The following is a 27,006-nucleotide window of genomic DNA, read 5'->3' as shown; positions in this document are numbered from 1 at the left end:
AGGAAGGAAGGAAGGAAGAAAGAAAGAAAGGAAGGAAGAAAGGCAGACCTGGGATTTGAAAGGCAATTGCCAAAACATTATATAATGAGAAGCATCAAAGAGTGCACTTTAAGATAAAGACCACATAGACTTGGTGTTGTAACTTCAATGATTAAAGCTAAGCAGCCTGTGACAGTTACTATTAGTGTTGACTTTTGCTGTGGCTGTCATCACTCAGGAGGCAAACGCCTGGGGGGCTGTGAAAGACGTTCTAGATTGGCTTTACTTAAGAGGGACACCTCATTCTAAATGCGGATGGCACCATTCATGAACTGGGGTCTCAGCCTAAGTAAAAAGGAGAAAGGGACATGGAGGACCAGCATCCCCGTCCCCCTGCGTCCTGACTGAGGGTACAACATGACCAGACACCTCAGACGCAAGTCACCATGACTGATCAGACAGTCAGACTGTGAACCAGAAGTAAACATTCCCTCCCTTACGCCATCTCTGTCTAGCAGCAAATGTGTGTTTGTGCATGTGATTTTAAGCCATCCGCAGGGCTAGCAAGAAGACACAGCAGAAAGCACTGCACACACGATTAAAAGGAATGCCTCGATATTTCACTTGTCTTACAAAAATGTTCAAATGATGTCAATTTTCAACTCATGCATCTTTCACAAGCAAGCGCTGACTCCACTGGCCAAGAGGAGATTCCATCTCGGGGCATGGCCTGCTATATGCTCTCAGGTGGGCCAGAGGGATTAAGAACGGGGGGGGGGGGGGCTTCCAGAGTGAAAGGCTACCCTTTCTTCTCCTGGTGATTTTTCAACTAAGGGAAAGATAAGTAACTGTCTTGTTTTCTTCTACACAGTCTAAGAGATGAATAGAAAATAGCATTTTATTTTATAATCAGAAAATGCTAATATTACCTTTTAAGACAAGTTCTCAATAACTGGACATTTAGCCCAAACAGGCCTCAAATGTGTGATCCTCCTGCCTCAGCATCCCAAGGAGTTGTGGTGGCATATTGTTGTACCACTAGGCCCAGCTAAAAGAAGCTCGTGGAAGGTGAGGACTTAAAAGTTGCCTTTACACGGAGATTTGCTACAGCTGCTTCTTGAGTGTGCGCCAATAAAGATGCTTAAAAGCAAAAACCCAAGAGGACACAGCCATGCTTGCAAAAGAGTGTCTAGGTCCTGAGCTCCAAGCCCGGCTAGGAAGATACAAGACTTGGAGCATCTAAGACACCGAAACAAACAAGTCATTCTGGCCTACTACAGAAACACTTCATAAAAATAAGCCACATGCCAGACCCAGAATGAGATTAAATAACACAAAAATTGTATGTCCAACACTGGTAACTCTAGCCATGCTGTTAGAAAAATAAAACTGTATACAAAACTTAGGCTTACTCATAACAAAGTCTGTTAAAATCTGCCGCATATAGCCCCTCCTTGGGCCTGTGTGCCCAAACAGTTGATTCTCTAAAGGCACGTTCAATGAGCAATCGGTAAACACACGCAATGTTTATGAGGAGAGATCTCATAAAGCCAGAGAAAATATTTACAGCTGATCCATAAACCTCTTAAACCCACAAACATTTTATCAAGGAAACTCTGACAACTCCCGCATCATAAATGGTCAAGTGGGAAGCATTTCCCATGATGTCATGAAAACCCACTATGAAAAGCTACTATGAACACTTCACACCTTACAAAGAAAGCAGGCGTGTTCATTAAAACAGCGGTTCAATTTGGTTTGGTTTTAACAGAAAGCTATCTGTGGGACCAGAATATTCCAGAATAAACATAAATAGAATGTCTTATGAAAAGCCGGAGCACAAGTGACTTCAAATAAAAATAATAAACAAGTGTCCCATACATCTTTTTTCTTAATAAAAGCTGAGGTCAGCTCGCTTTACAATCTGAAGGGAGCCTGGCTTTGCACGGATGGATATTAAAGCCCGCCTGTAACTGTTACCATGCAGGGCTCTGGAAACTGGCAGATTCCCCATGAAGAAAATCTTGCAGAAGACAATCTCTCACATGCTATGTAATTTCTTAAACGTGAAAAGAGATAGGAAGAAGGCTTTACATCATCTTTAGATACCAGCAGCTCCTCCCATCACCAGGAGAGGGAAACGGGGCAGTTGTGAGCCGCTCTCTAAATAACCCAGAAAAGGAACGACAGCTGCCTGTCTACCCTGGATCTGAGGCCACGACTGCAGCCTGAAGTTCAAAGCGCAGATAGGGGGTGAGGGTGTGTATGTGGGTGTGTAAATATTGACCCACAAGAACTAGTTCTCACAATGAGGAGTAAGCCCTGAACTTTTCTAAGCATGTTGACCCATGTTCTCACAAATAAAAGCGGCTTGGTTGTCTGAATGATATAGTCTCGGGGAGTGCCAGGCACAGCACTAGGGTCACTACGACAGGAAAATTAGTACATTCAAGTCTAGCCTGGGCAAGCCATAATCACATAAAGAACCTGTCTCTTAACGCACTGACAGACAGATCCACAATATATACAAAGAGAAACATGTTTAATACACACAAGCATTCTTTGTGTGTGCACATGTATGAGCGTGTTCATGTGTGTGAGTATGTCTGTGACTGTGTGCATGCAGGTCGGTGCCAATGGTCACTCATCAGGAGCCGTCCACCTTGTTTTTAAGACAAGATCTCTCACTGGCTCACCAATGAGGACAGTCTGGCCGGTCAGCAAGCCTGAGCATCTCCGCATCTCTGCCTCCCTAGCACTGGGGCAGTAAGTGTACTTTTCTCACAAGGGTCCTAGGGATCAAACTTAGGTCCTCACGCATTAAACTCGAGGGCTTTATTGACTGAGCTACCTCTCTAGCTCCATTTATTATTATTATTATCATTATCATTATCATCATCATCATTTGTAAGGCTTACGTTTACATGTTCAGCTTTCTTCGTTGTCCTCAGAGGCTGGCCTTGGCTGAACATACAGGACCACAGGCTCCAGTGGGAAATGACGTTGCTCAGGCCTGCACAGACCCTGTCTCAGAAGCCATTGTATTATGGTAACCCCACACTCTACCACCTTTCACTCTGATGCAAGACCCAGAAGCCCAGCCATCCAATTTCAGTGGGCTTCATTCCTGCATGCCTTGGGGTACAGCGGGGTACTCTGCCCACTGGGGGACCTCTTTGTTTAGCTGTACTTAATTCAGGTGCACACTCTCTTTGTTTCTAGGGAGGAAGTAACCTTTTAGTCTGATTTCAGGAACAGGACTCACATTTGAGTTGCCAATCCCAGCTAAGATCTGAGCTCTCCTGAGGAAAAGCCAAAAGAAGGAAAGAGGAAAAGAAAAAACTACCAGTGAGACTCAGTTTAGTCTCAGCCGGGATACAGCCCATGAGAGAATCATCCTTGCAAGGCACTAAATCAGCCACAGGCCGAGTGGGCAGAAAAAAGAAGCAAAGGGGAACACACTGAAGCCACAAGACTAGTTTTCTGTCTCTTGATCATCAGGTAAAATCGTCTTCTCTGCTGCATAGACTCACTTGTGTTCTCTCCTCTCTCCCTCTCCGCCTCCACAGCCCTCTCTCCCTCTGAACCTGGGGCCTCACATATCTCACACAAGCTAAACAACTGCTCTACCAGTGAGCTATATATTCCAGCCCTGTTTATATATCTTTGGAGACAAAGTCTCAGCTGGCACACTCTCAGCATAATCTTGTCCCAGGCTGGCTTCAAGCTCACAATCTCCTTGTCTCGACCCCTTAAGCAGTTAACATTATGGCTAAGGAGATGCCATCATGCGTCTGTCACATAACAGAGGGAAAAGGGACAGGAGAAAGAAGAAAAGGGAATCTGAGTTGTAGGGCGGTGGGGTCGGGATTAATGGCATCAGTGTCCCAACCTCAGTATGGGTGTTCCCAACACACCACACCCAAGTCAATTGACCTTGGCATCCACTGTCCTCATCTTCAAGATATGTTATCTGTTGTAATGTTCAAATCTAGATGTGATTTGGAGAATAAATTGTTCATTTTAGTTTACAAAGTTTTAGACTCACTTTTAAAACCTGTGACACTATATTGCATACATGAACTCCTGATAATCTGCTCACCCACACAAGACCACACCATCAACATTCCACACTGGGGGAGGAAGGGTGCGACCCCACCCCTAGCTGAAGAGCTACAGACAGTGGATGGCTATTTTGTTTGTTTGTTTCCAGGACAAGACCTCTGATGGCTTTCCCACGCCCAAGTGGTCAGGTCTACACTCAAGTATATATAAGCAACACTAATTGGCCTCAATAGAGTATATAGGTACGTCAACAATAATTGTGGAGGAAGAAGACATAAATTTGAGAGGGACAATGGGGGAACATAGAATGAACTGGAAATGGAGGTATAATGAAAATACATTGTACTCATGTTTGAAATTCACACACAAAAATTTTAATTCAATCTATAGAAATGGTAGCACTATCAAAGTCTCCTTGTCTAAAGGACATAATGAAGTACTAAAAAAAAACAGGGACACGTAAACCCATAGCACAGTGAGAAAGACTGGGTCAGAAGCTGCAAAATCCAAACATAACTTAGAATTATTTAGAAATCTTCGTGTTAAAGATCAGAGCATCACGCATGATTTAAATCATCCACTACTCGAGAGTACAGTACAAATCATGAATGAGCTCTCAGCCAGGAATCCCCCAGACTCTGATATCATCCTGAAGAACTTGTCAGGAAGAATAATTTCCTGACAGTAGATTATCCGTAATGAGCTTCAGCATCTACTCACGCTAGGGAGAAACATGGCAGCTGTGTGAAAAGGAAAACTCATCACTAAAAAATGACACCGCCCCCAGAACAGCGCTGTGTGCAGAGGATGCGCTATAAAAATCCAGGCAATGCCCAGGAACTTCCAAAGTGTGAGACTGTAAGATTACTTCATTCTGCCAACGGAGAAAAAGATGGCGGGTGGGGAAGACTAGAGCAGAGCCTGTCTAGCAGTACTCAAGGCCACGGGTCAGTGAAGTGCTTTGCTATACAACCGTGAGGACCTGGGTTTGGATCCCCGGCATCCACACGAGAGCCAAGCAAAGCGGTGCATGCATGGCTGGAATCCTTGACACTTACAGGTTAACCAACCCAGCAAAACCAGCAGATGCCCTGGGTCAGCAAGGGCTTGCCTCAGAGCATGGGTGAAAGGCTGGTAGAAGAGGTCAGGGGGCCTGATGACCTAAGAGGACGAAAGTTGTCCTCTGACACACACCCCACATGTGACCCACAAATTTCTGCCTCAACTGTTACTAATGATCAATAAAAATAAATAATGAACAACTGAAAAGGATACTCGAGGTGAACAGCATATGCATGCTTACACTGGAGTGCAAGTGCGAGTTTTACACACACACACACACACACACACACACACACACACACACACACACACACACACACACACACGGAGAGAGGGGAGGCAAATCAACAAAAGAACAATTAGTCTGAGCCTTCAGCCTGCAGGGGGCGGGGAGGGGGTATAAGGATCTCTCAGAAAAGTATTTCTATTTCTCTGAAGAGGACCCAGGTGCCAGCTGTACTTAGAGAGAACCCTCGCTCATCCTTTGTGTGTAGAAAATCCAGGATGAATGGCCTGACTCTGCAGCAGATACTATGAGCCTTTATCCCACTAAGATAGTCACGTTTACAGACCTTTACAGAACTGAGAGATCTAATCTAGTAAGGTCGATGGTATCGAGAAGTTTTTAACTCCATCATTGACTAGTTTGTTCAAAACACAAAGATGGGACCAGCAAGATGGCTCAGCAGGTAAAGGTGTCCACTCCCAAGTCTGAAGACAGAGTTCAACTCTCCTCCAACGTGTTCTGTGACTCTCACCTCCACGTACAACCACGGCCTACCGCATATAAGTGAACACACACACACACACACACTTCATTACTTCAAAGTGAAGACAAACTTGATAATTTCATTAGACAATGGTCAACTCTCCCCCTAAATTAATGGGCAACATTTTGTATGAATTCACTGCAGCAAATATTAATGATTCATAGGGCTCTCTTGCCCTTATTTAATTTGCTGATATATAAATCATGCAATTCTATTTTCAGGGGAAAAAAGTATCCTTTTAAAATAAACCAGTGCATAAATATTTTTAGAGATGCATTTATAAATTCATTAAATATTAAAATCCAATTAAAAACAATCTGGGGTTTTTTGTTTTTGTTTTTTTGTTTTTTTTGTTTTTTGTTTTTTTTTTTTTTTTGCTTTGTTTTATCCAATTATATCACACAAAGTCACACGACCTAAATTTCTTTCACACTACACACTTTCCAAAGGCATGCTCACTGTTTTGGAGAGTCTGCCAGTAACATCTTCTCTCACAGTTCTTCATTTCTCATTGGAACTAACCTGGGACAGCGCTGATGGGTAGCTCTGTGGAATGGTGGGACAGCGCTGATGGGTAGCTCTAAGGAATGGTATGGTCACTAAGCACGAGAGCCCCCTGACGTCTGTAGTGACAGCACAGATAGCTACAGACAGTTACCAGCAGAAGGCACCGAGATTCAGACGTGCTGGGTCACCCACTGCAACCTGGGCCACTCTGTCTTGTATGATCAAGATGAGTACTGACCAAATCCTTTGTAACTTGAAAGCTGCTGTATTTGTGCTGTGTCGTGGGGCTTGGGTGGGACACCAAATGCCATGAGACCTAGAAACATGTCCCCAGTGTTTCCTGAGCATCTCAAGAAAAATACTGGCCAGTAAGCAAAGTTCCAAAGAACCCCAACCCACAGAATCCTACCTGAGTAAAGAGTCCCATTCCCATTTGCTGAGCCGGTTATCTTTTCCAAAGAGGAGGATGAGTTGCGCTTCTTCGAAACTGGCAAATATCTCTCCATGCTGATGAGTAGGCCTCCTAGTCCCTTAATTCATCCTCTAGGGAGCTGTATAAGGACAAGCAAAAACAGATGATTAGAGCCCTCTAATCAGACTCATCGTGTCAATTCTTGTAGCTCTCCTAAGGTTACAGAACCCTCGCACCAACTCATAACACTTCACAAGCGGGGGAATGCAGTTGCCAACTAAAAATACCAAGAATCAGAAAGAAAGGCACATCACATCTCTATACAGCATCAACAACAAAGGTCACAGCACAGCAAAGCTCATTATTTTCTAGAGGTAATTACTAGCACTAACATGAACACGTATTTTCACCAACAAATAGAGTCCGCAATGGTAGTCCATCAGCCTGGGGCACATGTGTCCTCTCTAAAAAAACTTTTTAATCTATACGTAATTACACATTGTATCACATATAAATTGTTAAGATACACAGAATTTTTATTTCTATGCACATATATAATTCAATGTGTTCTTTATTTCACATGTAGATAAAAAACAAAAGTCAGCAAAACAGCAAAGCTAGACAAGAAAAAGAATTAATATGGTATGTATATGTCTAGCAGTGGGATAGTGTGTGGCTCACATATTGGTGAGTGTCCAAGAATATCACCTCCTCAACACACATGTGTGCACACGCTCGCACATACATACACACACACAGAGGAAGAGAGAAAGAGAGAGAGAAGCAGGGAGTCACATACAGCACAGACACGCATAGCACATACAGACACACAAGCACTTACATATCATACACAGCACAGACACACACATCACACACACAAGCACATACATATCACACACATATGCACATACATGTCACACACACAGCACAGATTCACATATAGCACAGACATAGATACAAACACATATGTATACATTACACAGAGAGAGAGAGAGAGAGAGCAAACCCACAGTATGAAAACAGCTCCAATCGCCAGAAAGAGGCTGCAAAAAAAAAGCCAAGCATCCAGCACTGAGATTTAATCCCTGGACATTTATTTATCTACCTGTTGCATCAAAACACACTGTTAGGGGGAGCCCAGACTATTTCTCAATCAAAATACAGAGGAAGAAAAGGCCCGCTTTAGAGTAGAAAGTATAAAACCACCTGACGTGGTTCATTAAGCAATAATCTAGGCATCTTGCTCACTAATAAAAGCAAACAGAACAACAATCAGAAACTCAAGGCGCCTCCAAACAACTGGTTTATCTCTTTTCCATTCAATATTCTCTGAGCACAGAGGCTTATGTTTTATGAAGCAAACATCAGTGGTGATACGACAGACAGACACACACAGAGACGATAGACAGAGAGACAGATGACAAATCGATCAATCCATCCATCAATCAATCAATCAATCAAAGGCTGTGAAGATGGCTCAGTTGCTAAAGCACTTGCCAGGTAGTCATGAGGATGGCGTTCACATACCCAGAGTCAGCACAAGCACTGGGTGGGATGGCAATGCTCAGAACTGTAGCCTTGTAAGGTGGAGAAAGGAAAGTTAGATCAAGCGGGAAGACACCATGTTGGAAAGTTCCCCGTTTGCCTGTGAGATCCTGACTCGCTGAATAAGGTGGAGAATGACTGAGTGTGCACATGGACAAGCTTGAGCCCTCACCTTCTTACCACACGCCATGAAACTATGAGCCAGAATGAAACTCCCTTCCTGTGATGGTTTATATATGCTCAGCCCAGGGAGTGGCACCACTAGGAGTTGTGGCCTTATTGCAGTAGGTGTGTCACTGTGGGTGTGGGCTTAAGACTCTCAGCCTAACTGCCTGGAAGTCAGTATTCTCCTAGCAGCCTTCACAGGAAGATGTCGAACTCTCAGCTCCTCCTGCACCATGCCTGCCTGGATACTGCCATGCTCCCACCTTGATGATAACGGACTGAACCTCTGAACCTGTAAGTCAGCCTCAATTAACTGTTGTCCTACTAAGATTTGCCTTGGTCATGGTGTCTGTTCACAGCAGTAAAGCCCTAACAAAGACAGTTCCCTTCGCCTTATTTTGTTTGTTTATTTGTTGTGTGTTTTCCGCAAGGACTGTGTTGTAGCGATGAAAAGCTGACAGAGGCGCAGACTCAAAACAAGAAAGTGCAGGCAAGGAGTAGATGGTAAAGCCGAAACAGAGAAGTAAAGAAAACAAGCTTAGGACATATTTGAAAAGCATAATCAGACAGAACTCGGTAAAAATAATCCTAACAAAACCCCAGCTTTTCCCAGCATGCAGCCATTGATGCTACAATAAACCTAAATCGCTCCGCAGCCAGCTCTCAGCCACTAATGTAGCCTATGGAGATAGACAGTGCTGGGGAAAGTCTATTAACATAAGAACGGTGCCCTACTCTCATACATTTACATTTACTGTCCTCTTTTAAAGTCTATTTTACTTTAAATGCGATGGGAGGTCAAGTCTCACTGGTGACAGCTGATTGATCCATTAAGCTTAACAAAATAAAGATGGAATATTTCGAGCTGAAGATTAGCTTACTGCTTAAGTCCTCCCTAGCATGGGGGGAGCTGTGAGCACCACTCTCCCTCTCCACAAAAACAAAAAGAAAAGGCACACACAACTACTTTGCTTAAGTTTTTGTGTGTTGTTACTTTTTACACAGGCTCTCACACAGCCCAGATGAGCCTCGAACTCTATGTAGCTAAGGCTAGTTTTGAACTCCTGATCCTCTGGTCACCATATACAAACACTAGGATTACAGACAGGCATATTGGCCATGCCTGGCTAATAACAGGATATTTCGAAAAGCAAATCCTTTTATTAACAACAATGCTCTCACCTCCAACCCGCAAAATGAGCTATTTTTAGAAGGAAGCATATTTCCTTTTCGGGGTGTGTGTGGCTGTGTGTGTGTGTGTGTGTGTGTGTGTGTGTGTGTGTATGTCCTCATCTGTAAATCCTCCATGAAGCTATGCTCCCATCCCTTTTTGGCTCCTATTTTTAAATAAACTCTATAATTTCAAAACCAAAGTTAAAGATGTCTATTAAAATGTGGCAGAATTCTTCTTCCAAAGATAGATAAAGAAAGTTCAGCGAACCGCATGTCTAAAAGGGAACTTCCTTTTATTACTCTAAGCTATGGCAGCAGGATTGGCTCTGAGGCTTCAGAGGCAGAGGAACCACAGAACTGGGGTATGGGAACTTACTGCAAAAGTCGCCTTGGCGCAATGAAAGGAACCATTAACTTGAATATGGAGTAACTAAGCCATTATCAAGCTGTGGGACATAAATTAACCTTTCTGTGCCACACATTTCTCATCAGTTAAATAAGAGGTTTGATTACATGCAATCAAAGAGCCTTTTCAACTCCAAAAGGCTGAGAATCTATGACGTCTCTTTAGTATTAATTGGGCATTTTCTCCATCAGACTATCATTTTATCTAAATCACACTTAATACGATAAACTCTATCCCCCTCTTAGTCTCCCTCTGCCTCTTCTATCTAGTTGGGGTGTACTCACAGAATAGAACTAACTCTAGCATGAGTTAAGCAAAGCTTTGTCAGGGAGAAAATGAGTTGGGAAGGACACTCATTGGATGTGATTACAAAACCTACCTAAACTCAGAAGGGCAGAATTATCAATTCTGGATGTCATCACCACCCAAAGGAACTTTCCATACATGTCTGGTGACGTGGTACCCATAAGTTCCACTTGGCTACTGAGCACACAAAATATAGCCAGTGTAACTAAGTAAAATTTGGATTTTAATTTCAGCATTTTTTGGAGATTGGAGGAAAGGAAGATTTGAGACAGAGTCTCCGATAGCTCAGGTTAGTCTCAGACCTTCTATGCAGCCAAGAATGACACTGAATTCCTGAATCTCCTCTCTCTGAGCCCAAGTACTCAGATCGATCATGGGCATGTTCCACGGGATTACCTACAGCAAATTGATATTTAAATATCTGGAGTTGGGGAGATAGTTTAATCAGGTCCTTGCCTTACAAGCAAGTATTTGCTTCTAAGCAATAACCAGACAGTGTTTAAATGAAAAGTCAGGCACGGGTCACTTACACAATCCCAGCAGTGCAGAGCCTGTGACAATCAGACCCCTTGGGCTCACAGGCCAGCCAGGCGACCCCACTCAGTGAGCTCAGGTGGGGAGATACAGTATAGACTGAACTCAGACTGGACTCTCCCCAGGAGCTAAGAAGAAGCCCTTTAAACTCCTAGGAACAAGTTGAGAATACTCCCTGGGAGATTTGATGTCGTGTGGCTCATTAGGATCTGCTGTGAGCAGACTCGGACATTTCCTGGTAACCATTTCGTGGTGTTGGAGTAGGAGGTTTTATTGTGGTGACTTTTGGATGCAAAGAATCCAGCGAAAGAACTGCCAGACAAAGATCCGAGAAGAACACACACAGAGAGAGCACAGATACTGAGCAGCCTTGAGTGTGGAGAGGCAAAGTCCAACTCCAAGGCAGGGAAAACCTTCAGTTCAACTGCCCATCCCAAGTTGTGAAATAAAAAATGCTCCCAACTAAATAAACAAACAAAAGAACCAACAAGACAGAGAGACAAACAGGCAGGCTGACGGATGGACGGGTGCATCCACCCAGGTACACGCACGCACACACACAACTTAAACGTCCATGGGTCCAACAGTTGTGCGCTAGACAACCAGCACTGAGAAACCTCATGTCAGAGCCTTTGGAACACATCCTAAGCCACCACCAATTCTTGGCTCTCTCAAACTATTCATTTAATATAATAATGTTAAAATAGAACATAGGGATTTCAAAGCCTAAGAAACTACAAATGATCCTGTTTCCCTCTACTAGCAGCGCATGGCTTTCTCTAGTACCAGACCAGCCAGTTACTGAGCGTGGTGGCTTTGACAGCAGACAATGTCAACGGAGAAACAATCTTAGAAACTAACCTATTTGTATTCACACTATAACTACTTACTTTTCTCATTTATTGTAAATTCAAAAAGAGGCATTCCACCTGAAAAATGTTGTCGGATACAAAGCTTCTCTGGAAAGCAGAGGAAAGTCCATGAATATACCCATTTATAACTCGGGCATCAGTGGGTTCCTGCAGCACTTATCAAATGGGGCTTGTTGATGAAGTCTTTGTGACACCGCAGTGGTTCAGCCCTGTATTCATGTCTATATCACAAGACATCATGGATGGGTGGGGAGTCTGTAAGTCAGACATTGACGTAAATGTACCCAATGGATCATTTTAAATAGAACTCAGAGGGACCAACATAGGCAACAAAGATAAAGTCCCCAAGCTGAGCGGAAGAATTAAGCCTCACAACACCCCAAGACTTTTCCTTTCTGTAGTGTGTGTGTGTGTGTGTGTGTGTGTGTGTGTGTGTGTGTGTGTGTGTACAAGTATGTGGAAGTGAATGTCCGTGTATGCATCTGTGTGTGGAAGCCAAATTTAGAAGCCAAGTGTCAGGGATGTCCATAGAGTCAGCTCGTAAGAGTCATGGTTCTGCCTGTCTCCACCTCCCCCGAGACAGGAATACCTCAGGCTCTCATGTTTGCCCAGAAAGCCCCTTCCCCAGTCAGCAAACGCCCACCACGGGCCCTGCAACCTTTCTTTGTAGCCTTGTGCATGGCCACAGAACACTTCCTTGGCAAATAGTGTGCCCTGTTCGTTTGTTCTCAGGTTTCAACAATGTTTGTACTTTCTTTCCTACATAAAGTGTGAGTGCAATCTTGACAGAAATCCGGGAAAATAAAATGAATCAGTAAACAAAAATCATTTTTAACCCTGACACCTAGGGAAAATCACTTGCGTGTGTCTCTACCTTCTCAAAATGGTTTCTTGGTGCGTTATTTTTGTAAGTTCATAAAAAATAAAATCAGAATCTAACCCAATTTTCATCTAACATTATAGAGAGAGCATTTTCCGGTGCTGTAACAATTCTTTGAGAGCAGAAAAAATGGCTCTATAATGGATAGGGTAATGTTTTTAGGCTTATTATCAAGTAGGTAAATTTTTTTGCTGAAGACTATTCACATTGCAAATGCCATCTCTGGCTTGAAAAAGAATTGCAGTGTACACTGATGTGTTCGTTGAGACATTTAAATTCCGTAAGAAAAATAAAACGTGGATCACCCATTGCCTGGGCTCACTCTGAAGAGCATAAAGAAGCCAACCAAAGACTAGTTACAGCTCCTCTCCACAATAAAACAAAGAATGGAGCGGCTAGGGAGGCAGGAGCCTCCACCTGCACGGTGCCTGCAAACAGCACCTGAGTCTGGATGCCCAACACACAGGCTTTACAAAAGACAGAGCAGAAGCATCTGTAACCCCAGCCTTGTGAGGGGCTCAGGGCAGGCAAGAGCTTACCGCATGCGGTCTAGCCAATAAGGAAGTATCCCCCCTCCCCCATCTCTGTTCAGAGAGCTGGTGTCTCAAAAAAAAATAATAATAATAAGGTTTCGAGCAATAGAGGAAGAAATTTAGTGTTAACCTATGTCCTCAACACATATATAACATAACATACAAAATAAAAGAATAAATTAAGTATGCAAATAGTGTTAAATTTCACTGGTGGCAGTGGCCACTTGGACCATTTTGTCTACTCCAGGCAACACTGGAGCTTTTCCTAACTGTCTTTTAGCTTCTCCCTGTTGCTGATGCAGCACACTCCCTGGTAGCTCCCTAGAGAAGGACTGAGTGCAGAATGTGCCAGGCCTTGTTTTCAATGTGCTCACATATTTTAACCTAATCCCTTAGGTGGATAAAGATATCATAAGTTGGTGGCTTGCAAAATAAAAGCAACTACCACCAAGTCTAAAGGCTACAGAATCCCATGCCAGGGAGCCACTGGTGGAAGGAGAGACCTCCACACACTGCAGCAGGCACACAGGCAATCGAGCATGCACGCACTCACACACATGCATACTCAAACACATAAAAAATGTAATGTAAAAAAAGTTTTAATCTTCAATTAGAAAAACACCTATCCTTAAAAGTAAGGGCCTCCCTCCATGGCCTGCCAGCCTCCACTCTCGAAGGCTCAGATGCCACCTGACATTCTGGCCTTTGGAGGCTCAGAAATGTCACCACAGTGTCCAATGGAAATCTATTTTAAGGCATGGAGGCACCCACTGGCTTCTGCCAATTTCCTTAACTCTAGGACACTTTATGGAATTGTGGCTAATTCCCTCAACTTCATTTTTTCTTTCATTCCAATATTCATGCATTCAAAGGCTAGACCTCCTTCACTCCTCCTTATATCTTATACCTTTCTTTAAAAAATTAAATTAAGGGCTGGTGAGATGACTCAGCGGTTAAGAGCTCTGACTGCTCTTCCAAAGGTCCTGAGTTCAAATCCCAGCAACCACATGGTGGCTCACAACCATCCGTAACGAAATCTTGACGCCCTCTTCTGGAGTGTCTGAATACAGCTACAGTGTACTTACATATAATAAAATTAATAAATTATTTAATTAATTAATTAAACCCTTGCCTTCGTAATCTACCACCAGGATTATGTCCTCGGAGCCTTCTCTGGCCACTATTAACTCCCAAAACCTTTATTCTCCAAAAGTTCTTTCACACTTGCATTTGCCTTGTGCCTATTTATTTTACTCCCCAACTCAGAAAGAAAAAAGAAAAGGTAAATTTTTTCCAGGTAGTAAATAAAATGAGAATATTTACACGAAGTCCTGCATGTCTGAATCGCAGCTATGTCACTCCACACGCTACGTCACTCCACATGCTAAGTCACTCCACATGCTACGTCACTCCACATGCTAAGTCACTCCACACGCTACGTCACTCCACACGCTACGTCACTCCACACGCTACGTCACTCCACACGCTACGTCACTCCACACGCTAGCACTTCCTAAAGGAGCTCGGGAAACCCTGGAATCTTTCAAAAGATTTCAACCCAAAAGGAAAATCTCAAAGGCATCTAAAGGCAGGACAACCAAGTTTGGGAACAAACTTTGATCTCTGAAAAACCATAGCCCCTTTCCTGTTCCTAAAAGGCTCCATGCAAATAGCTGGGAATCGCTAGAGACTAAGGAGACAGCGTCTGCAAATGGCTTTGAAGATGAAGAGCAGCTTTAAGTGATGGACGGTCGGACTCTCCCGTCATCCCTTTTATTTATATGCACCATGTCACCAGGCCCATTCTACTAATAACGCCTGACTAAGTACATTGCTTCGGGCTTTCACCAGCCAACTCTCAGCCTTCCTGAGAACAGAGAAGCCCTGCCTCCTCCCATCAGCAAATGAGATGCACTGATTGTCTGGGGCAGAAGGTCCGTGGGATGGTGCCATCTACCATCCGATCAGAGTTTGACTCACCTTGATTAAGACAGCAATTTACTCTCCATTTTTCAACCAGACTTCATTGGTTTTCCCTTAAATAGATTGAAATCTGACACAAATTGCTGCCTGGGCATAAAAAATGCTAATTTTTTGCAATCAGATTCATACCCCAATACTGGGAAATAAGATATGTTCGAAATAGCAGGCATTCCAGGAGAAAATACTAGGGCTGGAGCCAGCTACTACCTCCTACAGTCACATTTTGTCTCTAATTCACTGAGTTTAATGGGCCTCCCTTAACTCAATCCTCACACAATGTATGCTACAGGAACTATAAAGTGAGCAGTGTCCGATGCTTACAGCAGGGCATTTGCAAAATGAGCCTCCCAGGCCAGGGAAATGACTCCGTCAATAAAGTGTTTGCTCTGCAAGCACAAGGTCCTGAGTTCAAGTCCTAGGATCCACATAAAACAAAACCAAATAGGAAATGCCTATTATCACTGGACTGAGTGACCAGCCAGTCTACCAGAATCGGTGAGATCCAGGTTCAGTGTGAGTCCTGTTTCAAAATACAGCGAGAAAGACACTGAATTGTCAGCCTCTACCCTCCACAGGCTCACACCTGTCTGTACACACACACACACACACACACACACACACACACACACACATACCACAAACAAAAATAATTAACCTAAAATGTAAAAGTAAGCCTCTGTCATGGACTTGACACAACTCGGAATCAATTACCTTGGAAAAGAATCTCAGTGAAGGGTTGTCTACATGAGGTTGGCCTATGGGCCTGTCTATACAAAAGTACCTTAATTAAACTAATGGATGTGGGAAGAAGATTCAACACACTGTGGGCAGCACCATTCCATAGGCAAGGGAGTCCTGAAGTGTCTGTATATGCATGGAGAATTTGAGCTGCGTACATGCAAGCAAGCAAGGATTCATTTCCATCTGCTCTTTTCTGTGTCTGTCCTGTGACTAGCTGTTCAAAGTTCCTTCCCTTAAATGGTGGACTGTATAACATTGGATTAAAAGACAAATAAAAACCCATTTCTCTCCCTAGGTTGCTTTTTTGTCAGGCAATTTTATCACAGCAACAGGAATGTGACTAGTACAGCCTCCTATGAGAATGAACAAATTTCAACATTCTGATCTGCTGTACTCTGTCTTTAAAAAAAATCATGCCAGGCAGTGGTAGTTCTCGCCTTTAATCCCAGCACTTGGGAGGCAGAGGCAGGCGGATTTCTGAGTTCAAAGCCAGCCTGGTCTACAGAGTGAACTCCTCAGGACAGCCAGGGCTACACAGAGAAACCCTCTCGAAAAAAACAAACAAACAAAGAAAAAAAAATCATTCATTTATCAGCTAGTTAGTTACAAGTTATTTATTTACTATAAAAGAAAGATAAGACTATGAACTACTCAGTTAAATACCACTATAAGTTGAGATTCCCTTTTCTAAAGTTCTTAGGACCAAAAGTGCCTTGTACTTTGGATTTTTTTTTCTCAGAGTTTGGAGGATACAAATACATAACAGGATGATAGAGAGCCAAGTCTCGATATGAAATTTATCGTGTTTCTTACATAAACACTTGATACATGCAGCCTGAAGTTAGTCAATATCAGGGGATTTTTGTTGTTTTAAAAACTGTTGAGTATTCAGCCAAGACTGGTCTGGAACTCACAGGGTCCTAGTGCTGGCTGGCATCTCTGGTAGTGCCTCTATTCCCAGCTTTTTTACAAGGCTGCTAACACTAGGAACCTGAAACAGAACTTCATGGTGTGGACTTTTCCACATGCAGTGCCCCTTTAGTTCTCCAAAGGTTTTCAGTTTCACAGCATTTTGCATTTCAGATTTTTGGATTAGGAAATTTAACCTGCATACAAGAGGATTTGCCATCAGAGTACCAAATTAGGGTTTCTTGTGCCAGGAATCTGCATCCAAGCCACAGAGGATGCAATTTGGACATAGAATCAAGCAGAAGAGATAGATAGATAGATAGATAGATAGATAGATAGATAGATAGATAGATAGATAGATAGAAGAGGAGACAGAAAGAGAGAGAGAAAGAGAGAGAGAAAGGAAGGAAGGAAGGAAGGAAGGAAGGAAGGAAGGAAGGAAGAAAGAAAGAAAGAAAGAAAGAAAGAAAGAAAGAAAGAAAGAAGAGAAGAAGGAGGAGGAGGAGGAGAAGAAGAAGGAAGAGGAGGAGGAGGAGGAGGAGGGAGAAAAGAGGGGAGGAGTAGGGAAGGGAGAAGAGAGGAGAGGGCAATCCCCTTTCAAGAGTTGTGTTTTCTCCTGCTCACAAAAATGTAGAATGTTTCTCTCCCTCACTTGATTAACCTAAAAACTTTTTTTTTGAGACAGGGTCTCACTATGTAGACCAAACTAGCCCAAACTCAGATATCCACCAGCCTCTGCCTCTTGAGTTTTGGGGTTAAAGTTGTGCACCGGCAAGCCTGGCAACAAGGAGAAACTTAAGTTTTACAATTTGCACAGACATGGCTTCCTTGGTTCTGACACATTGCACAAACTCCAAATATGAGATTTCTCATGTTCTACTAATATGCAAAAGAATAGATTACAGAATCATCCCAATGGTTATAAAGTGAGTCTATTAAATGTCTATTACACATTATGCAACTACATAGTAGTTAATTAACGTTAACTAGACAATGACTGCTCAGCCGTAAGAATTCAGCAGGTGGGGACATTTACAAGAGCTTTCAATGCTCTGGATTGCATAGGTACTGTCTAATAGACAGGGTCCAATGTGCTGGCTGATGCTTATAAATTGAGAACTTCAAACCAGACAGATGCTCGGCAACAGCTCCTGGCAGATGACGTCAGCCAAGCTTACAATAAGGAAACATTTCTGGGCCAAGACAGTGCCTGCCATGCAAATAAGAGGGCATGAGTTCGTATCCCCTGTACCCCTGTACCTACATAACAGGCCAGGTCTATAGTCTCAGTACTATGGAGGGGAAGAGGCAGGTCCTCGGAGCTTGGTGGCCAGCAAGAAGAGCTGACCCAGTGTGTTCCTGGGGCAGTGAGAAATCCCATCATTAATGAGAATGAAGTCAAACCACTGACCGCCACATGCATTTCCATACACATGGACACACGTTCACATATCCACACAATAAAATATACATATACCACTCACAACCCACACAGACCATGTAGACACATACACGAAAGCAATTCAAGCAGACAGCCAGAACACTGCAACCAACACCAGCCTTGGGAGCAAGCTCTTTAAAATCTTGATCAGAAAGCAAGTCTGAAGAGCTCCACCATCTGGCTGGGAATTTACACAAGTCTGGGTGCTTCTGTGTGTTTAAGACACAAATTTGCATATACATCCAGTTTTAATAAATCATATCATTGAATGCATGGGAACTTAACTAAGTAAACTGAAAATTTATGCGGAGTAAATACAAAGACCCTAACTGACTTAAGAAAGAACTTAGAAAACATATAGGAATTTACCAAAGACAGATTGTCCTGCCTCATGACACAAGAACATACTGTCATCCACTATCATACCAAAAGCTGATCCTCACAAGGAGAGCAAATACATGGTAATGTTTTGAGTCAGGCCGCATTCATAGCTGTACTTGGCCACGTTCCGCCCATGGGTGGTAGTTCAGACCATCTTGATACACTAGACATAGTGATACCACTTACCAACATGAAATCCTCCACATTTTAACCCTTCCAAGTACTGGGCTGTCAGCTGCAAAACAGACTGTTCTGGAAGCCTTCTCAAATAGGGCAAAAAGGGAATGAAAAAGAATGCACTAGAGTAAAAGAAGGCCTCAATTTTCTCTTCTACGAAATAAGGGAGAAAACCTCTCATTTGCCTGAGATGTAGCTTAGTTTCTGGAGACAGACATCAGAATGAAAAAGAAAAAAGAAAAGAATCAGACATTTTAAGTTCCGCAATAAATTTTCCATTTAGTTACTTACGATATTTGAAGGGAGGGCTCAGGGGATGTCTTTCAGCAAAGTGCCTGCAATGCAAACATGAGGAAGTCCAGCATGATAGCTCCCCCTAGTCATCTCAGAACTCAGGAGGTAGACACAGTGCATCCCTGGGGTTTGTTTGGTTAGCCAGATTAGTTAATCCAGGTCCCAGGACAATGAGAGAGGCTGTCTTAAAAACCAAGGGAAGAGTGCCTGAGACAACTCCCAAAGTTGCCTCTCTCCTCTCTCTCTCTCTCCTTTTCTCTTCCCTCTCCTCTCTTCTCTCTCTCTCTCTCTCTCTCTCTCTCTCTCTCTCTCTCTCTCTCTCTTTCTCTCTCTCTCTCTCTCTCTCTCTCCCTCTCTCCCTCTCCTTCTCCCTCCCTCTCTCCAATGAAGAACTGTAAGCAGTTTCTGTACTGGCTCCCAACTGTAATTCCAGGATGAAGAAAGCTGAAGCAACAAGTCTCCCAAGAGTTCAAGGCCAGCAGCCTATGCCACAGAATGAGATCTTGTCTCAAAAAAAAAAAAAAAAAAAAAGGAATACTACAACAGAATAGAACCATGGCTGGCAAACAGCAGATATTTAAATATGCAGCTGTTCCATTAAGAACATTTTTGAACAACCATATTAACCCATGACACTCACAAACTCATCTCCAGCTCCTCAGAGATGGATGCTCTCTGTCAAAGGGACCTGGTGCTCACTTCAAATAGGCTTAATAAGAGACTCTGCTGGAACTTGAACTTGGAATTCCAGACTCCAGTAACATGATTCAGTGCATGTATTAGTTTTGATCAAATGTGAGGAAAAGAAAGTAAAATGACTACACTTACCAGGGGTCTGAGAAGGCACAGCCTGATATCTCTTTTTCTCAGGGAATAAAACTGTAGGGGGAAAAAAACTCTCAGAATAAAAACAAGCCTATCTTAAGTAAAAGGAGATTTTAACAATGATCATTTTAACAATGCAGAAGGCACGCTGATAACCACTATCACAATCTGCCTTTCTGGTGTTTCACGGGAATCTTCCAGAGCCCCTAATTTCCCCTCCCCCAATAAGATTACTGGATGTGTGTTGAACTAATACAGCACACTAAAGAAAAAGTTGGGCCAAAAGCAGATAAGAAGAAAGGAAGGACGGAAGGAAGAACAGAAAGAGAAAAAGACAGAAGGAAGGAAGGAGAGAGAGGGAGAAAGGGAGGGAAGAAAGCTGATTTAAGAATAGGCTTTATAAAGGATACACACACAAACACACACACACATGTGTGTGTGCTTAAGAGTGAAAAAATAATGATAAACAAAATAAATAAACGTCCTATGATCTTTAAGCCCCATCCCTTCCCACTGGAAATCTCCAGGCCACCCTCCTCCACTACACTAACAACACAAAATTTGCTCTGGCTTATAAGGGTTCTAACAATTTACAAATTATTTTACAAATGATCTACCAAAAAATTCTATTTTAAACTATTTTTTCCCAGAAAGTCAGAAAAACACGACGTATTCTTTCTTTCACCAGTGTGTAAAAATTGCATAGTACTTAAGAAAAGCCACTAGTGTTGTCATGGTTTGTACATGAACCGACCCCCCTCCTCATGAGGGGAAGGCTCATATATTCAATATGAGGGGGAGGTTCATATATTCAAAGGTTGATTCTCAACTGGTGGGGCTATTTGGAAAGGCTCTGGAAACAGGTCAGACAAGGCTTAATAAGAGAATTAGATCGCTGGGGTCACATTCTTGGGAGCTGTCTCTTGTCTTGCCTCCTTCCTCTGGGTACCATGTATCATATATATGATGAGGTGTTCAGACTCAGCACCATACACCCACTACCATGATGTTTTGTCCAACCACAAACCCCAAAACAAGAGTCGAGGGCTTTAGATACAAAGATTTGAAATAATGAACTGAAAGATATCTTTCTCCCTGTAGGTCAGGGTTTTTTTTCTAAGAATTATTATTTATTTTATGTATGTGAGTATACAGCCACTCTCTTCAGACACCAGTAGAGGGCATCGGATCCCATTACAGATGGTTATGAGTCACCATGTGGTTGCTGGGAATTGAATTCAGGACCTCTGGAAGAAGTAAGTGTTGGCTATGTGAAAATCAGTATAAATGGGAAGGTTAATATATTGTCTGTTAGCCGGGCATGGTGGCGCACGCCTTTAATCCCAGCACTCAGGAGGCAGAGGCAGAGGCAGGCAGATTTTTGAGTTCAAGGCCAGCCTGGTCTACAAGTGAGTTCCAGGACAGCCAGAGCTACACAGAGAAACCCTGTCTCGAAAAAAAACAAAACAAAACAAAGTATATTGTGTGTTGTAAAGAGAGGCTCAGGATAGAACTTTGAGCTTAGCAGGGAGTGTGGGGTAGGCACACTGTCAGGTCAACTTTCTTCTGAAAAGATGCTGTCCTCTCTCTGTCCAGCCAATAAGTTATGGGAGAGCAGTGAGTTAAAAGAGATATAACATCACTATACATTATAGTTACGCACTAAGGAAGATATGAGGTCCGCATTAATCAGACTTTTCATCACTGAGTTAAATACCTAACATACAGGGCTGGAGAGATGGCTCAGCAGTGAAGAGTACTAACTGCTCTTCCGGAGGTCCTGAGTTCAATTCCCAGCAACCACATGGTGGATCACAACCATCTGTAATGGGATCTGATGCCCTCTTCTGGTGTGTCTGAAGACAGCCACAGTGTACTCACATACATTAAATGAATAAATAAATAAATAAATAAATAAATAAATAAATAAATAAATAATCTAAAAAGCAATGCCCTGATCTTATAAAGGATCTACAGCCCAGTGGCCAGGACTGAAGATAGAAAGTTTTGAGTCTTCCAGTAAATAGAGGATACTTTCTCACTGGCTACCAGTATGCCCTAGTCACCAAGATACAATGCAGACATTAGCCAAGGCAGTCTTAATACCTCCACCAGGTCTGGAAGAGGGGCATGCAGTGCTTTCTGGGAAGGTCCATTTTATACCTAGCAACGAGTACACTCAAATCAACCCAGGCATTAATTTCTTCATGAGCTGCATTCAAAGAAGCCTCACAAAGCCCGGTCTGAACATTACTTCTCTGAGCAGAAATCAAAGCAAGGCCTCATGTGGCTCTCATACCACTCAACAATAAACAGCACTCACTCTGCCCAGTGACCTACAACTCACCAGCTGCTCTCAGACCTAAGGCCAGTTGTGTTTTACTACACTTTGGGGACGTGAGGCTCAAGCATAGTTTGAGCATGTTAGCACAGAGTGTGTCAGGTCACAGCCTTTGTCTCTTTGTTCCTGGTCCCTCATGGTAACCTGGTCATCACTGAGTCAGTCTCCAGTCTGATGCCCTTTTGTTAACAAGAAGGCTCAAACTCAGTAACTATATTCATCCCAGGTCACACAGCTCAACAGAGCCATCAATCTCTGAAACTAGAGGCCACACGTCCCAACTTTTTCTTCTCCCCTCCTATCAACAATTTTCCTTATATACAGAGGCAGACATTCCTGAGTTATCAAACTGAATACACAGGATACACTTCCAGTTTGTGGCAGAACATATAATTTCCCCTAAGTTTTCTTGCAATTATAGATCAGAGATACCGAGTCAATACTAAAGCAATATGGGTGTGAGATTTGGGGATGGGGCATACACTGTATTCTGAGTTACATTTTCAGTATCGTTCTGGTCCTTTATGAGCTTCTGCTTTGTAACAAGATGAACGCCCTTTTGAGCCCTGGAGTATTACATAAACACAAAAGTTCCAAATCCTGAAATACAGAGAGAAAATTTTATCCAAACTGGAGGGTATTTAGACCCAACTGTAGACCTTCTTTGTTCAAAACAAATTTTTTAAGAAGGCAGAACTCTTCCGACATCTGCACACAAAGTTGTAGACTTAAATGTGAGCCCCAGAAGGTCTGAGTTTTGATGTATGGATTTACATTCAGTTACCTTGGTTTTTGTTGTTGTCGTTGTTTTGTTGTTGTTGTTGTTGTTTTGTCTTTTTTTTTTTCCAGAGCTGAGGACCAAACCCAGGGCCTTGCGCTTGCTTGCTAGGCAAGCACTCTATCACTGAGCTTAAATCCCCAATCCCATGGATTTACATTCAAAACCTAATTATATTAAGAAAAATGGAATCGCATGTATTTAGGTTCAGCTCATAGCAATGTTAACACTTCTTGTTCCTTCCCAGAGTTCTTTGGGGGTATTATTGCTATGAAGAAAAACAACAAAAAGTCACCTCAGCTAGAGTGGGCAGGAAAGTAATTTGATGAACATACTCAGCAAAGCTTTTGATTAGAAAAAAAGAAAGAAAGAAAGAAAGAAAGAAAGAAAGAAAGAAAGAAAGAAAGAAAGAAAGAAAGAAAGAAAGAAAGAAAGGGGTCTTGGAATCTCTGGGGTTTTGTTTTCTTGTATCAAGAATCATGGAACTAGTTATTTATGCCTATAAAAGGCCATCGTTTTTTAATATGGTCTATAATATCTCTCAGCCAAACTGTGTGGGGCTCATGGTCTAAGCACCCTAAATTTGTCACATAAACAGGTCTAGGTTACTATTTACAGAGCAATAGTTGGTTGCTGCTGTTTTTCTAAGATGCAGACTGCCCAGTTGCCATCCCTACACACTGTGCTTGACACTGGCCTAGGAATAAGTCTTGCCCACAGCAGAAGGAGCTTGTACAAAGGACTTATGAAATGTGTACATTTTTCCTGCCCCTTGAAGTTAGGTGAATTGGTAGGTTCTCAAAGGAAAGCTAAGTTATAAAGATCTAAAGGGCATTCTTTTTAATGGCTTGAAGGGGCCCAAGGAATGCAAATTCAATACTCAGTTGGGAGTAAGTCACAGATGTTTGTCTTAAAGACAGCCTGGCCAACAATTCCTTTAAAACACCAAAGCCTCTCTCCCTGTTTCCCACTACCTAACAGCTCAACTACCATCTCCCCAGAAAAGAAGCTAGCCCCCTTTTCCCCCCTCAATGCCTGCTAGAACTTCAATCCATTCATTTGGTAGTCAGGCCAGCTCTTTTGACTATGGTACCAGGATGGAGAGATGAGAGTGGCAGGCACTGACCATGGTTTACAATCTAAGATCAGTGGGCACTGATCCAAAGTAGCTTCCCTAACCAAGGGCCAAGAAAGAGCTTCCCTTCCCCGTTGGCATCTACAGGTTGGGTGTCCCAAACCGCGCGGTGGCCAGGCACATGGGAAAAATAGGGAGCTAACAGAGTGAACTAGAAGTCCAGGAACTGAGCCAAAGGTGCACGAATGTCCCTAGCCGCTCCTTCCTGGAATCCTACCTCATCCATCCAACTCCTCAATATCCCTAAAACTCCACAAGAGAAACTCAAGAGTTTGGGCACTCTCCCGAAACCAGACTTTCCTGGCGTTGACTCTGAACTCCTGGATGCGGCACTGACATCAAGGAGGAGCCCTCACAGGGCTTCTGAGATCTCCCTTTGATTTAATGCGCAAAGGTACTACACTCCAAGTGCCCCAAATCCCCTCTGTGTAGCGATGGTCGCTTGCACTCAGCTCCTCCTCTTCCCACCGCTCCCAATGGAAAAAATAAAAAATAAAAGGGGGAACACTTGGGCCCTGCGACAATCCTCTGGAATATTCCTTGGAATTAACTGGATCCTCGCTTCCATGGGCCGACCCAATGCAAAATTGTAGATTTCGAAGCCTTCAGATGAGCTGTGCCTTCGTCAGCGGAGGAAGAGGGGAGGGAACCATGGTTGAAATTGCAGTTTACAAACACAGAACCATTTTGTGTTTGTCCCCACCTCAACAGAACCCACGGCTGTTCCCCGAGGACGTGCCTACGCGCAGGCTGGGAGTGCCGGGAACGCGCCGCGCGCTCCGCTTGGGAAGACGAAATGCATCCTGTCCCGCCAGCCAGCAATCGCTCAGGTCTCCCTGCGGTCTGTAATTCCTATCTTCCATCCACCCGACACCGTGAGCAGACTGGACCCCCGGACTTTGCAGAGTCTGAGTGACCCAATAGAATCACCCTCTGGCTTCTTGAAACTGCCGAGTGACCACGTTGTCGCAGTAACTACAGACCTGGCCGGTGCCTTTTTTAAAAATGCCTTCCCGACCTCGCCCCTTGCGCTTTCACAGTCGCTGGCGGAGTAAATTCCTCCCAGAGGAGCCCTCACCAGAGACCACAAGCGACTGGCGCGTGACTAACGCCCACTCTCCTAGGGTCTTTTCTGCTGGACCCGCGGCTCTACCCTACTCCTTTGCTGCGTCGTGGACACGGGCGACCCCTGTCGGGGACCCTGTCCCTAGTTAGGCTACTACAATCTTGCTTTGAGTGCCTTTTTTTCCAGGTCCAGGTTAGCTGGCTTTCCTAAGAACCCCCAGAGTGACTCCAATTTTTCTGTCTGAATTCCACTTCAAGACCTCCCCATACGCACCCAGACCCTAGATGCAAACTGTTCCCTAGCGCTCCAAGACTACATCCTAGCTCCGATGGAGGGCGCCACTCACAGCAGTCCAGTGGGTGGCCAAACTGGGCAAGGGACAATTCCTTCCTAAAATGCACTCCCCAGCCCTCACCTTGCTTAGAACGGGAAAATCGAAAGTGACCTGGCAACTCTAAGGCTTGACCTTGTTTGCCTTTTCCTGGGAGGTCTGCACTTCCCCCACTAGGCCCCCTACCACTCACCTTTGCGGAGAGTGCAGCAAAACAAGGGCCAATCACTAAATGTGCCTCAGACCTAATCTCGCCAGCACACAAAATCCCATTGGCTGCACGCAGCCCTCCCGATTGAACCGAGTACCCTGGACAGTTAGTCTCTTTAATAATAATAATAAGCACCTACTCGCTCCGCCCATTCCACGCAGGATTCAACGCTGAGGAAGAAAGAAAACACGTCCCCTAGAAAAGGGAAATTAATCATTCCCTCTGCCCTCGTGGATGATGCACCTCGTGTCAGCAGTTTGTCACGTCAGATCGTGGCAGAGTCTGGTTCCGAGACTCGTACGCACGTTGGCGTGGGGGAGGGGGCTTCTTTAAACACACCCTAGCGACCGACTGCACGTGCAGAGTTTGTACACGACCCCACAAGCACACACACCAGGCAGTTGCGCTTGGATACCCTCGTTCTGGCCCGAGGCAACCCTCCACCCTAGATCCTCTAGCAATGGACTTCGTACAGATAAACCACGGAAAAAACTGGAATACCTCGCCCCACCTCTTTTTTCCTATTTAATTCGCTAAAGCAGCTCCTGGAGTAACCAAAGAGAGTAGAAACTAAGGCGTGGCCACTTCAGTTGGGTTTTTTCCCACCTCAAAACCTTTATTTTCAGTTTTTAAAAGCCACCTTAGCCCGCCATATTGGAACTGGCACGGTGTCTAAAGACTCCTTCCCCGCTGCTGTAGCGCTTCCAAGAAAACACAAGTATTGACTGGGCTGGGGACCTGTGTCCGGCCACAGAAAACCAATCGCTTCCCACCCCTCAAATGTTCTCCCTTTCCCAGCCTAATCCCGTTCAGCCGCTCCAGGTAAAAATTTAAAAAAAAAAAAAAAACAACACATCCAGCAGTTCCTGCCGTTGCTTTTTTTTTTTAAAGAGGATTTCACCAAGACACACGCACATAAAAATAAATAAATAAACTCCAGAGCTCGATCCTGTTAGACATTCTGAAAAGGGGCAGGATGAGTGTACACAAGAAAGCCCCAAGTGACAGGATATTACTTCAAAGGGTGATAAAAATGAACAAAAAGGTCGTCCTTGCTAGAGCTCGCTCCGAAACTACTATTGACAATTTCAATTCCGCTGCACAAGGCAAATGTTTCCAATCCGGCGATTCCAAACGTCTGCGCGATTTTTGGGAACAGCCCCTACCCCACCCTTGCTGCTTTC

At 43.7% G+C, this 27,006-nt stretch overlaps 1 protein-coding gene across 13 annotated transcripts in view; it reads right to left on the bottom strand.

Annotated features, from left to right (window-relative positions):
• The window catches only part of Sfmbt2 (Scm-like with four mbt domains 2), a 224,814-nt gene that overhangs the window by 195,055 nt on the left and 2,753 nt on the right, over positions 1-27,006 (bottom strand). For 6 of the 13 annotated variants that reach the window (XM_006497491.4, XM_006497498.4, XM_006497494.4 and 3 more), the window contains 3 exons: positions 19,964-20,014; positions 19,133-19,176; positions 6,793-6,934 (listed from right to left, as the gene is read on the bottom strand). In XM_006497491.4, coding sequence (XP_006497554.1) covers positions 6,793-6,889 — 97 coding nt within the window. In that variant the 5' untranslated portion in view covers positions 6,890-6,934; positions 19,133-19,176; positions 19,964-20,014. The remainder of the gene's footprint in view (positions 1-6,792; positions 6,935-19,132; positions 19,177-19,963; positions 20,015-27,006) is intronic. The other 7 variants (XM_030251809.1, XM_006497490.4, NM_001198808.1 and 4 more) reach the window with 2 other exon arrangements.

The sequence above is a fragment of the Mus musculus genome, chromosome 2, assembly GCF_000001635.26.
Source record: "Mus musculus strain C57BL/6J chromosome 2, GRCm38.p6 C57BL/6J".
NCBI classification, from domain to species: Eukaryota; Metazoa; Chordata; class Mammalia; order Rodentia; family Muridae; genus Mus; species Mus musculus.
Note: the sequence above shows the minus strand (reverse complement) of the source record. Positions and strands in the feature narration are given on the sequence as shown.